General features: G+C 35.4%; 2 protein-coding genes across 2 annotated transcripts in view; one reads left to right on the forward strand and one right to left on the reverse strand.

The window, feature by feature from the left end:
* The window catches only part of LOC121385845 (zinc finger protein 708-like), a 32,626-nt gene extending 29,041 nt beyond the window's left edge, over positions 1–3,585 (forward strand). The window contains exon 4 of the mRNA XM_041516633.1: positions 3,412–3,585. Coding sequence (XP_041372567.1) covers positions 3,412–3,585 — 174 coding nt within the window. The remainder of the gene's footprint in view (positions 1–3,411) is intronic.
* On the reverse strand, positions 2,369–13,347 carry LOC121385846 (hemicentin-1-like). Its single transcript, XM_041516635.1, has 12 exons — positions 13,317–13,347; positions 10,568–10,888; positions 9,611–9,871; positions 8,877–9,137; positions 8,300–8,578; positions 6,847–7,146; positions 6,162–6,461; positions 5,483–5,608; positions 5,207–5,240; positions 4,720–4,778; positions 4,358–4,471; positions 2,369–3,714 (listed from the first exon to the last, which is right to left on the reverse strand). Exons 1-12 carry the CDS (start codon positions 13,345–13,347, stop codon positions 3,710–3,712), a joined length of 2,091 nt encoding a protein of 696 aa, XP_041372569.1. The 3' UTR covers positions 2,369–3,709.
* Between the last annotated feature and the right edge of the window lie 987 nt (positions 13,348–14,334).

Raw genomic sequence — 14,334 nt, forward strand, 5'->3', positions numbered from 1 at the left:
CAGAGTTCCAGCTTAAAGCAGCATATATTGATTCATACTTGGGAGAAACCTTTCAAATGTGAAGTATGCACAAAATTGAAGTTTTGAGTAAAGTTCAGTATCCGTAAAATTCTGTGATATTTGTGTTTTTGCACAGTTCTTTACACTGTTTTTGTTTAAGTCTTGAATTTTTATATTGATGTTGATCATCACTTTATTTATTTGCATTACCATAGTTTGACACCCAATAGCCGATGTATTTTTCGTGCTGGGGTGTCGTTAAACATTCATTCATTCATTCATTCATTCTTGGCATACTAAAAATGCTATAATGTAAAAAACGTTAATTTAAAAAAAAAATTGAAGCGTTTTCGTTCACTTGACAACAATGTCAGCAAGACAAGTAAAACAAATTGACCGAATACTACACGGGACATTTCACGTTGTTGACGATTAACAGTGCAAAAATAATCGATAAAATTCATGAATCCTGATAATACAGCCCAAGGCTAATACTACCTATATAATTTCATTACACAATGAATTCTTTAACACAACAAATACTATATGTACAAATCGGAAGTTTCTTTTTTTTGTTCAGTATATATATATATACTGTTAAAAACGTTCAGGTCTGTTTCTCAATACACCGAAACACATTCCATAGTTTGCACATGCATCACGTAGTTGCCCCGTACATGTGCGTGGGGTGTCTTTCTCGATTTTGACCGTTTCCAGGAAGGTCCTCTAATCACTGCGGAACATTATTTATGTCAATCTTTTTCATTCTGTTGATCATACAGTTGTTATTGTTTTGTTTTTAGTCATTTCTATTGTTTGAATTTGCGATTTACTGATAAAAAAAATGTCTGACCCCAATCGTCCTTCAAGATCTTTGGTTGTCATAAAGCCTTCTGTAATACTGAACTACCGGTTGTAATGTTTGCCCAATTAATTCACCATTGTCATATAACCATTCCCCACAGCTAATATACCTTACAATTCTGGCAATATAGGTATATAGATAAATATAGAGACATATACATAGACATAGACATATACAAATGGATATACACATACATATATATATATATATATATATATATATATATATATATATATATATATATATATATATATCTATATATATCATATACGATCTTACATTTTCAGTGCATCAAAATATGTGATGTTTTTCAGATCACATACTTTAACAATTTGATAACTTTGCAAATTAGATGTAAATTAATCAAAGTCACGGCACTAGATTTATTGACATTTATGCAAACTTACTTACTGACATACACACACACACACACACACACACACACACACACACACACACACACACACACACACACACACACACTGACATCCATCTGTGTAAGTGGACGAGACGTAGACCAGTGGTAAAGAGCACTCTTGATGCGCGGTCAGTCTAGAATCGATACACGTTGGTTGACCCATTGGGCTATTTCTTGTTCCAGCTAGTGCACCACGACTGGTATATCAAAGGCCGTGTATGTGTTATCCTGTCTATGTGATGGTGCATATAAAAGATCCTTTGCTGCTAATCGAAAAGAGTAGCCCATGAAGTGGCGACAGCGGGTTTCCTGTCTTATTATCCATGTGGTCCTTATCCATATGTTTGATGCCATATAACCGTGAATAAAATGTGTTGAGTGTGTCGTTAAATAAAACATTTCTTTCTTTCTTTCCATCTGTATATGACATTGCCTTGTGAAGATAAAGTGGGGCAAGGGGACACGTGTGAATTTTACAATTTATTATTCTATACATGTACTGAGACTTATTTTAACAATGAATCGAGAAAATATGGGACATAAATCTCTTTTGACCCCTCCCCTTCCCTCCCTGATTCCCATGTCACTGTATAATACTATAATACTGTGGTAGATTTCAAATAATTTTTATACATCTTACACGTGTACATACCGGTTCATTTCCATGTAGAATGTACATATATTATGTAAATGGTGTAATGTAACTAACTACATGTATTTGAATATTGCGGGATACACCTACACAGTGACATGTCTTATGGAAGATACACAAACACAAAAACAAGCAAGTAATGAAAAACAAACAAACAGAAACAAACCCAACCACCAACCCTCCACCTCAGCCCCCCCCCAACCGCCCCCCCCCAAAAAAAAAAACCCCACACACCCAAACCCACCCACCCCCATCCCAAAAAAAAACCAAAAAAAAAAAAACAAAAAAAAAAAAAAACCCCACAAACAAACAGAAAACCCCCACAAAAAACACCTAAAACAAAAAGCCATGAGAATAATTTCAACCCTGGGCCACGAAGATAAACAGGATTTGCAAGGGTTTTACTTCATGAGACAACAGACGTACACAAAACTGAAAGATGTACATCATTTTATTACACAGAATATAACAGGTGAATACATCAGTTTTTGTTCCATATCACAATGCTTACAGCCAACTAGCTACGAATGTTCGTATATTAACAGGATAAAGCATAACAATAAAATGAATGCATCAGTGAAGTCAACTACCATTGTAACTCATGTTTTCCTCAGTAATTGGTAGAAACAGGTGTATAAAACATTAACACACAATGTTAATATCACAGTCTATCAAATGTTATGAAAATATGTGCATACGGTTCAATATCCTGTCAGTATACAATTCATTAGGTTTTCTTCAAATCTAAACAGGGTGTCATGTTTAGCAATGCATATCAATGCTAAACGATGATGATGACCATGGCTATGCTGCTGCCGCTGCTGCTGCTGATGATGATGACGACGATAATGACAACGTTGATTATCAGTATTAGGATGATAATGAAGACGTTGATTATGATTATTATGATGATAATGATCACGACGATGAGGAAAAGGAGAAGGATGATGAAGTAATGTACGTTATACAGAGTTTCTATATTGTGAGCTTCTACACAAGAATGCATGTCTGTATTAAATGATGATGACAAACAAAGAAACAACCCCCTCCTCCTCAAAAATAACAAAGCACACAAAAACCCCACAAAAAACAAACAAACAAACAAACCCTCCAACAAAAAGCCCTGAGAATGATTTCAACCACGATGAGAAACATGATTCTGACAACAAAAACAAAATCCAAAAGAAAGCCCTGAGAAGGATTTCACTTCATGGGACAACAGACGTACCTAACTCATTGTAACTCGTATGTTTGCCCGAGTAATTCGTATAAGTGGATGTAACACATTAACGCTAGGTTAACATAACTGACTATCAAATGTCATGCAAAGCAGTCAAGGAGGTTTGCATCACGTCAGTTTACATCTCGTCAGTATGCAATTCGTCGAGTTTTCCTTGAATAATACTTCACTTGTGATATAACAAGTCTGTTGTTGCTGCTATATGAGAATTAAAGCACGCTATACCAAATCTACAGGATGTGAAGTTCGACATGTCAGTGCTAAATGATGATGACGACGTTGATTATGATTATTATGATAATGATGATCACGATGATGAGAAAAAGGAGAAAGACGATGAAATAAAGTACATTATACAAAGTCTGTATAATGTGAGATTCTACACAAGCATGCATGTCTGTGTTAAATAATGATGATGGTGATGGTGATGATTTTGTTGATTTTGTCCACGATGATGAAGTAAAATATGTTGTAATAGGATACAGACAGAAGCCTCAGTTGAAGAATGGTTTCAGTACTTCAAATATATGGCGGTCATTCTGAAAGTAAAGCATAACACATAAATAACATCACCAACAATAAGAAGAAGCAGAAGACGAATGCTCTGAAATATTCGATTATTTCACTCACAAGTTTAAAGAATGAAAGAAAATTTGGTGAATGAAGCATTTACAGTAAACACACACACACACACACACACACAGAGAGAGAGAGAGAGAGAGAGAGAGAGAGAGAGAGAGAGAGAGAGAGAGAGAGAGAGAGAGAGAGAGAGAGAGAGAGAGAGAGAGAGAGAGAGAGCGAGACCGAAAGAGAGAGAGAGATTATTTTTTTTATCCCACTGCCCCCTTTCCTTTTAATTCAATCTCATTTCTTCCCGATCTGGCAGCTCCTTCTATCTTTCAACGTCTTTCGCTGTCCACATCCACATCCCAGCCCTTGTCTCTCCAACCGCGACAGGTGATTTTATTTTGTGGATCTCCGTGTCACACACCTGTCAATCAGTAGTTACTTCTGGCATTGTTAAGAGGTACTTGTAACCACCTACTATGCTCTCCTACTACTGTATAAATATCTATCCAGAAACAATTAAAATTAATGTTTATTGACCTAATAAACAAATGAACACAAAATCAACACAAAAGCACGTTTTATAAAACAACAATACGTTTGTATTAATCTTACCTTTGACCTCCGATGTATTCTCATAAACTCTGAGCACATCGTATGGTGCGTCTCTCCTGGCTTCCAGTGAGGAATAATTACTGGATACATTGGCCTGAGTACTCGATCTGTCACCTGTACAGATAAATACAATATTTTATAATCAAACCTGTTGGTAAGGCTTAAGTTGTCTTGCCAGTACTCGATCTGCCACCTGTACAGATAATTATAATGTGTTATACCAAAAACTGATCCTTAGACATATTAATGTGGCTAGACAGGCTGCATACTAATAATTCAGTATTATTATGTGTACCACAATCGGTGCAAAGATGACCACACAAAACAATTAGTTCACAACAAAGATAAGTTGATGTACAAACCTGTAGTTTGTTCCATGTCTTCATAGAGAGCAGTCTCTTGTATTCCAGATATAGGTTGTCTGGAAGTAAATATGACTGAATCTAATTCAAATAAATAATTATTGACAGTTATAAAAAAAAAATGTATTATTTGAATACAGGGTTAAATTACTTTTATTAAATAATTTTGATACAATATTTCTAAAACAAAAATGTAAAAATATGTAGAATAACACTTATGTTTGGTGCTACGTGTTGCCTTGATGTATGAGTATGTGTATTTATCGTGTATATGTTGAGCATGTGTTCACTGATCACCAGTGATATATGTGATTGATATAACATAATTTACGCCTGTAGATAAGTTTCATACCTCGGTTGATATTTGCACATATTAAACCCTTACATATAGACCTTATTATCTTGATGATTGAATTTACTATTACTTTACACTTACCTATATACTTTATTATCTTGATGCTTAGCTCTGTATAATATAGCATATTACCTTTTATCATAAGGCTGCTCTGGTTTGGCTTTAGCTATAATGAAAAATAAACAAATAAATAATTCAAACAGGAACTGGTAATACTATTTTTCATATAATGCATGAGTTAATAACTTGTTATCTGTTATTTCCACAAAAGCATTTATGTTTTCCACATAACACGAAAAGTTATATATTGCATTGTAGTTAAAAGGTATTGAAGGAAATGATAACTTATAATTATCCATAGAACAAACAAACAAAATTTGTACAAAATAAAACAAAAGTAGGTCCTACCTTTTCTCATCCACCAGCAAGTGAGTATTAGTCCACCAACAAGAAGAAATATTCCCACAATTATTCCTATCCCAACACCAATGCCAGCTCCAAACAAATTGTCTTTCTCGGTAGTAGGTGCAGAATCTGAACATAAACAATGCATAGTTGTGTGGGTAAATTTGATATGATATCAACTATTTTAATTGGTAAAACTTGGGACAGATTTTGTTTTCCAAACTTTTATTATCGATAGCTGCTGGTCAGTTGAAAATTGAGTACCAACTATAATTTAACATTTCAAAAGTGTACATGTTTGAACATCATTTGCACATCGAATTGTGAAATGCTCCTAAACAAATGCTATATTGTTATTTCCAACATCCTAAAAATAGTCCCTTAGGTTTATTTTTCATGTTCCATACATTGTTGTTACACTGAAATTTGTTGGCCATGTTAATACAAATATACTCTACAAGCTAGTACACTGCCTTACTTCTATTGAAAATCATGAACGTCTGCAGAATTGGTGACATATTCTGGAATAGGATTATCCAATAACAGAATGACCTTTATTTAACCTCTCTGAATAAGGTATGTCCACTATTGAAATTATCATTACATGTAAATATGTATAATCTCTATCATGTTTTAAACTTCAAATACAACATTATAAAAATGATTACATTGAATTAATTACCTCCAGTTAAAACCTCCTGCTCCTGTGTGAATCCTTTGTGTCCCTGTTTGTTGTAAGACAAAACCCGGACAAGATATCTCGTCTTCGGCTGCAGATTTGATATTGACGCTCCATGGTTTTTCTTCAAACCTGCTTCTTTGAATATTTTGGTGATGTTTGTCCAGTCTAGCGTTCCATCAGCTCGATACTCTACTAGGAATGTCTGAGGTAATCCTCCATTGAATTCCTCTATCCAAGCCACAGAGAATGAAGATGGAACGTCACTCCATACAATGACGTTGGAGGGAATACTTGGAGGACCTACACAGCAAACGGTATTTGATTTGTATTTAAACTAGATGAAAGAGGAGATCTGTGAAATATTGTGTCTATTGGGTATTGTTTAAAAATCTATCTAAACTAAATTTCGCAATAAAATATACTGAAATGTTTTACTATATATTCAGGTATTTTGTTCGTTATTCAAAATACGGTGCAAGTTCAATAAACATGCATGGCCATTAGACACAATTTACTTAAAATGAACGTTTGAATATAAATATTTACATCATTTAAGTTATTTTCTGGTATTGAATAAAATCTGTTATTGGTAAACTATTGACAACACACACATTTTAAAAACTATTATATATTCCGTATACATGATATTATGTGTATGTTTGTAAATAAATAACTAGTATGATACCTTCAGCAAGAGTAATGTTCACCACCAAATCTGGTTTTGGAGATCCATTAGACACAACAACCTGATAGATTCCAAAATCTCCCTGTTGAACATTCCTTAGTGTGAGATTGCCAACAGCAGATACATCAGTTGTGGTTGAACATCCAGATGTAAGAATCATATTCTTGCCATCACTCCGTTTGTACCAGGTAAATGTGGGTGTAGGATTTGCAATCACAGATACTGTGAGTCTTACATCGCCACCCACAGCTGTTACAAATCTGTCCTTGAATTGAACTCTATGATCTAATCGTGGTGAACCTGAAATATTTCAATGAATATTGATATTGTTTATTAGTTCAGTAAATCATATTCAAATTAGTGAGTAACCAGGACATCACAATATTATATATTATATAAAAATATTTGAGTATTAATTTGTTTCTTAATACATGGTGTCCAATAGACTAAAAAAGACGTTTTAATTACTATGTTCATCCAAATGTATACCAGTTCAGGATTGATATTTCTTGGAGATATCAAATAATTTGTGGAATGAATGAATGAATGAATGAATGAATGAATGAATGTTTAACAAAACCCCAGCATAAAAATACATATCGGCTATTGGGTTCAAATCGTTCGTGAAATGCAGAAAATTTATTAAAGTTCATGAACCTAAGTTAGACAGTGATATTTTAGAAGTAATTGTTTCTATGTTCAGTTTGCACTTTTTGAACATTGTTATATCATCTATAAGGCATAGCTATCTACTTACACACACAAGTACAATATCCAATGACATATCTACTTACACAAGTACAATATCCAATGACATATCTACTTATACAAGTACAATATCCAATGACATATCTACTTATACAAGTACAATATCCAATGACATGTCTACTTACACACACAAGTACAATATCCAATGACATATCTACTTATACAAGTACAATATTCAATGACATATCTACTTACACAAGTACAATATCCAATGACATATCTACTTACACACACAAGTACAATATCCAATGACATATCTACTTATACAAGTACAATATTCAATGACATATCTACTTACACAAATACAATATCCAATGACATATCTACTTATACAAGTACAATATCCAATGACATGTCTACTTACACACACAAGTACAATATCCAATGACATATCTACTTATACAAGTACAATATCAATGACATATCTACTTATACAAGTACAATATCCAATGACATATCTACTTATACAAGTACAATATCCAATGACATATCTACTTACAAGTACAATATCCAATGACATATCTACTTACACAAGTACAATATCCAATGATATATCTACTTACACAAGTACAATATCCAATGAGTTATATAATCAGTAGCTGATTGGTATTCGTCTTATACAATAATCAATGATAAGACACGGATCTGGTGTTTGTATCTCGAACACAATTATTAATAAACTCACATCTGACAACAAGCTGCACACTTTCACTGACAGATGACTTGATGTTGTTACCAGCTTCACACGTGTAGTGTCCTGTATCCAGACATCCAGCCTCGTTCCATATGTACTCAGCCTGTTTAGAGTTTGTCACTCCACGCAGAGTCTGTGAGTTGTTCAACAGTTTGATATCAGATCCTGGATTACTGTCAACATCACATCTCAGAGTCATAGGAGTCAGCTCATCAACCGTAATATTCGTAGACAGCGAGTTCAAGGTCAGAGAAGTGATGGAAGATTGGTCTAAAATAAAAAATACATTAATATTGTGTGAAAGATCCGTTCATTAAAATGGATCATGAAGAAATTATGGTTACCTGTTTGACTTCATTCTTTGCAACTGAATTATGTTCCAAGATATATCAATTTCTTCATTTAAAGCATACCACCACATGGTATGAATTTTTACTCACATAATGTTAATTAAAATTTATATTTAACAACAATAATTAAAAATATATACTACTAATAATAATTAAAAAAAAACCCACACAAAAATAAAAAAATAAGATGAATATTAATAGAAAATTATTTCACTCACACTGCACATCCAGAGTAATGGTATTGTCTGATGATCTCTGTGTATTTCTGTTTTTCGCAGTACATGTGTAGTCACCAGATAATGACTTCTGTATGTTATTTAAGGACAACACAGAACTGTTTGTTGTTATTTGAGATTTAAGCTTCCAGGTAAAAGAACAGGATGACGAACAGTTAGTTGCTTCGCACGACACAGCTACGTCGTCACCATCCTGGGTTGTCAACGTAGAGCTCGAGTTTAGCTGGAAACTGTCTGGACCATCTAGAATATAACTGGAAATTTGAAAACGAATGTCTGTGTACAAGTGTGTGTGTGTTACGTGTGTGTGAAAACATTGTGTGTGTGTGTGTTGTGTGTGTAATATATGTGTGTGTGTGTGTGTGTGTGTGTGTGTGTGTGTGTGTGTGTGTGTGTTTTTGTATGTGGGCGTGCGTGCGTGCGTGGATAGATAGATAGATAGATAGAACAACCTACTTAGATATCTTTCCCATGGCATTATTTTCTGGGGTTTTATTAACAATAATAATGATACATTTTATATCCAGTCATATGTTCATTTTTCAACTCAGCTTGTGCATCCCTTGAATCATGTTAAAGCTATTATGAACATGCACTGCAGTGCTGTACTGTTAATAGAATTATGGTCAGATACATATTTTTTTCAATGTTGATGATTTGTTATTTCATGTGTGAAAAGTATAATACTAATATATTAATTCTAATGTCATACTCACAGTATACTGTCAATGTAAACTGTTTAGTTTTATATTTCGGTATCAGAGAGTTGGTCACATTACACGTGCACACATTCTCTGTCTGACTCCTGCTGATGTTTGTCAGTGTTAACTGAGAAGTTGATGAGATCAGCTGATTTCCAAGAGTCCAGGAATAGGAACATGCTGGATTACAGCTAGCAGCACACATCACAGTCAGACTCTCTCCTTCTGCTACAGACCCAGGTGATGATGGACTGAATGTAATAGAGTCTGGACCACCTGAAAATATAAAATAAAATACTAACTTTATAATAACGGGATTCGAACCTATTACACAGATTCGCATGTCTTTTGTCAGTCCATGATGGTAAACACTCGGCCAATCCATACATGAAAAGTATCAATTGCTTAGGCTGTTTGCATAACAAAATATAAGATTTTGAGGCTATGTGAAGGTCTTTATAATTAAATTATGTTAGCTTTTTTCATTGCATGAGGGTCGTGTACATCGGTATTATATGACAAGTATTCCAGCTTTGAGTAATATTTTCTCGAAACATATGCAAAAGAACATGTAATATCCCCATGAATATTCAGTATATTAAATTAATTTTACAAATAATTTATTTTAATTTAAGTTTAGACAGTGTGTCTTACGTCTATGTCTGTCGTTGATCAATAGCTTCATGTATTGACAGCAGAAATGAAAACATACAGAGATTTTTTTTAAATTTAAAGAACTAAACTTCTTGTCTTTTGAAATGTGTAGGCACAACAGATAACGGGTCACCATGCCTCATAAATTCCACCCATTAAAATATATTGACCCCATTACACCTCCCAGTGACCACTGAAGTGTAAATGATATACAGCCTGAACTAATACCATCTCATTTTGTTAGTTACCGAGATGATACATGTAAAACACAAAACAGGAAAAGCAAAGAAAGTAACTAAAGTAAACACACCAACTTACTTAAGGTTGTCTTATAGCAAGTAGAAGGAACTCCTGATGCTCCATCTCTACATGACCACATCCCAGCATCTACTGCAGAGTTGAATGATTCTATCGTTAGAGTAATCTGTGTGGGTGAGTCAATGACAGTGCTATATCCAGCTATACCTGCATATGGACGACATCTAGTGTTGACTGTGTTACACAGTATTACTAACTGTGGTGATCCGCCATTATGTCGAAACCAGACGATTCCACTATTTACAGTGCCAGATATTTTACAGGTCAGCGTTGTACTTCGTCCAGGGTATCCACCATCCTTGCAGTCAATAGCTGTAGACGCTAGACCAGCCAAACAGATAACACATATGAATATATGTATATGTATATGTATATGTATATGTATATGTATATGTATATGTTATGTTGTTTTAGTAATGTTATTTAAAGGGACATGCCCTAGTTTTTAAACACTACAACATGTTTTTTCCACTATTAGAGCCATTTATGATTACTAAAAATCAAACATTACTTATATTTTATTGTTTAGATTATCCACTTCCGTAGAATCGAAGTGTTCCTGGTCATCCTGTTGTTTCTAATATCACAAAATGCATTTTTCATATTTTTAAAACCGCATGTGTGTCTGAGAAGTAGCGGTTATTCATTCGAGTTCTAGTCCATTTTAAGGATATTTTTCGGTTTTAACGTCACAGACTCTTCTTTCACTCTGCTGTAACTTTATCCAAATGTGTTACAGGGTTTGTAGATTAACTAAACTTAATGTTACGTTAGTATATATTTAATGCTACGTTATGTATGTATGTATGATGAATCAACAATAAATGTACTTAGTTTCGCATTTTGTTATATGTAAATGCAAAAGTTTATTTCAGTTGCTTTAAATTACGTTAAATGGATCAGGTAGTGTCATCCACGAAACGTTTTCTTAAAACTTTAATGAATAATACATTGATTTAATGTGATAGATACCCATTTTTCGGTGGCTGGAAGGAAGGAAGAAGAAGGAAGTGTTTTATTTAACGACGCAGTCAACACATTTTATGTATGAGACATATGGTTAATACAGATATTGAGAGAGGGGTATGTCACTTCATGGTCTACTCATGTAGCATATATGCACCATCTCACAGACAGGGTAGTGTGGCCTTTGATATGTGTGGTGTGGCTGGGTGTGTGTGTGTCGATGTGTGCGCATGTGCGCTTTTCTACTGGGTTACGCCCCCACCCCCTCTCCTTCGGTGCGCTGGCGACCGAAAAATGCCTTTACAGGGGGTCTGCCTCATAACGGTACTTGAAGCTTTTACTAGGTATTAAGAATGTAAACATGGCTGTAGCATCATTTAATTGCAAAGGTTGTTCAGCAGATTGCTAGTTACCATTGTTGCCATATTTCAAAATAGCCAAGCATTGACAAACCTAATATTTTTAATTCGCTATGGTGCTCCTGCATATTTAACATTTAAGGTGGATAATTGCGCAGTGGTTAAGCCATCAGACATCGGGCTGTAAAGGGTTCGCAGGCTTAAACTAGGGCATTGGGTACATCCACCACAATATTAATTTTTTTAAAATTATTACTTCCATCACTTCAATACTCATTGCAGTTTACAAAGATTACTCCATACACATTAGTCTAAGATGTGATGTTGACAGTAATAGGATCTTACATCAAACTTTCCCTTCGGTGGCGCAGTGGTTAAGCCATCGGACTACAAGCTGGTAGGTACAGAAGGAAGGACCGGCTGCAACCCAGAAGTTCTTAGGGGCTCAGTGGGTAGGTGTATGGCCACTATAACCTCTTGTCCCTCACTATCTCAGATTTAAAAATAAAAAAGAGTGTACATGTTTCACATTGATTTATTAATCAATGGCTATTGATTGTCATATATTTGGTAATCTGACATATAGTCTTAGACAGGAAACCTTGCCACTAGTTATATGGCGTTTTTTAGTGCACATAATATTCCAGTCTTGGTGCACTGGCTGACCAAGAAATATACATGGGCCCATAGATAGGGATCAATCCTAGAGAATCGCAATTACCCCAGTGCTTTAGCACTGCCCACCCAAGATTTTAGTTCAAGCGTAATATTATGAGCTGGAATCACTTAATTTTTACGATTCTAGAGAGCCTAAAAGCAGGGCTTCTAGATATACTCCCATGGCTAGTGATATTTAGTGTTGGGCTAGTAAATAACTATTATTGCCTTGCCTGACGAGCTACCACAGTTTCTATTTTGAAATATGAATATCCCCCCCACCCCAACCCCCCAATGTCACTAACCAGTAAAACAATTAACGAACAACTAACCCTAAAAGTCCTGGACAGACCACCAAAACCCAGATAGCCACCAGACCTGTAGTGGGTTGTGGTACTGGCCCCAGGGAGTTTAACGACTCAATGGGTGCTGAACTACACAGACTTCTCTCTATAAGCACGAAAATAAGTTGTCCTGGACAGAACAACCCAGATAGCTGAAAATGATGTATTTGGATCATTCTCAAATGAAAATGATGTGGGCATCATTCTCAGAATGTTTCGTTTCGGTGCCGCCTAATGTGGCCTGTGAATAGAAACAATACAATGATAGCTGAAGGAATAAGCATAGAACCCACTTCCACTTGCACTACCATTATCAGTGTCTGTCGAAAACAACGCCCGCATCAATGTCAGCTTCTTACTTATTACTTTTAGAAATGAATTGTATTAAGTGGTCTTCTTGTACTTACGGCCAAATATACTCACCCCTCTCATAGTCACTCAGCCCTAGCGCCATTGGGCTATTTCTCGTTCCAGCCAGTACTCCACAACTGGTGTAACAAAGGCCGTGGTATGTAGTATCCTGTCTGTTGGATTGTGCATATAAAAGATCCCTTGCTGCTAATTGAAAAGAGTAGCCCATGAAGTGGCGACAGCGGGTTTCTTCTCTCAATATATGTGTGGTCCTTAACCATATGTTTCACGCCATATAGCCATAAATAAAATGTGCTGAGTGTGTCGTTAATAAAACATTTCCTTCCTTCCTTCATCCCCAGCGCTTAAGCAAGTTGAATTGTTGTTTTATTTTCAATATATTTTCTGGGAGATCATGACTCGACCCCCATCACCTCTATCAACGTCACACGCCACAGCCTAGATTCTCGCCCCCTGCATAAATCAGGCACGGCGGAGCAAGGGGGATGGAGAAGGCTCTGAATGAAAAATATCATTGGTAGTAAATCTTAAGGCAGAGATGAATTTTACTTGTAGAATGCAGGAAATTGCATTTCAGATCATCTAGTTTTTTAAAAATGTACAGGGGAACGTACCCCCTGAACCCTCTAGGAACTTTGCTTTGCACCCTCGATCTCAGTCAGTGATTCTAAATGTTTACTTGCTTCCGCCGTGCCTGGTATAAATTATTGCACACGCAACTGGGCGGTACAGAAACTTCAGGTAAACACAATTTCTATTTTAAACATAAAAGGGCACGTTTTTCATAGGCTGACTGCCCACCCTCACTAGACACAAGTCTGATCTTTGTACACTCTATTCGATTGAAACGTTTTTGTCATTAACTTGCAAGAACATACAATGACATTACAAACGTTTATTGAGTACCCTGCCGCTACTAGTTACTAGGACTTGTATATAACCGTTTATCAGGGTAGCAGTAAATATGAAGATTTATTATTGCAGTGTTAAATACGAAATTACTTACCTGATAATACACTTGGTGGCACAATTAACGTATATATCCACCAAAGCACAATATGCCGCATAG

Source organism: Gigantopelta aegis, chromosome 12 (genome assembly GCF_016097555.1).
Source record: "Gigantopelta aegis isolate Gae_Host chromosome 12, Gae_host_genome, whole genome shotgun sequence".
Taxonomy (NCBI): domain Eukaryota; kingdom Metazoa; phylum Mollusca; class Gastropoda; order Neomphalida; family Peltospiridae; genus Gigantopelta; species Gigantopelta aegis.

Coding starts and splice junctions, on each gene's coding strand:
- LOC121385846 (XM_041516635.1), bottom strand. CDS start 13,347: ATGGCGCTAGGGCTGAGTGACTATGAGAGGG. Junction 6,462..6,846: donor GAACATTACTCTTGCTGAAG/GTATCATACTAG, acceptor TTTGCTGTGTAG/GTCCTCCAAGTATTCCCTCC. Junction 4,472..4,719: donor AGACATGGAACAAACTACAG/GTTTGTACATCA, acceptor TTATCTGTACAG/GTGACAGATCGAGTACTCAG.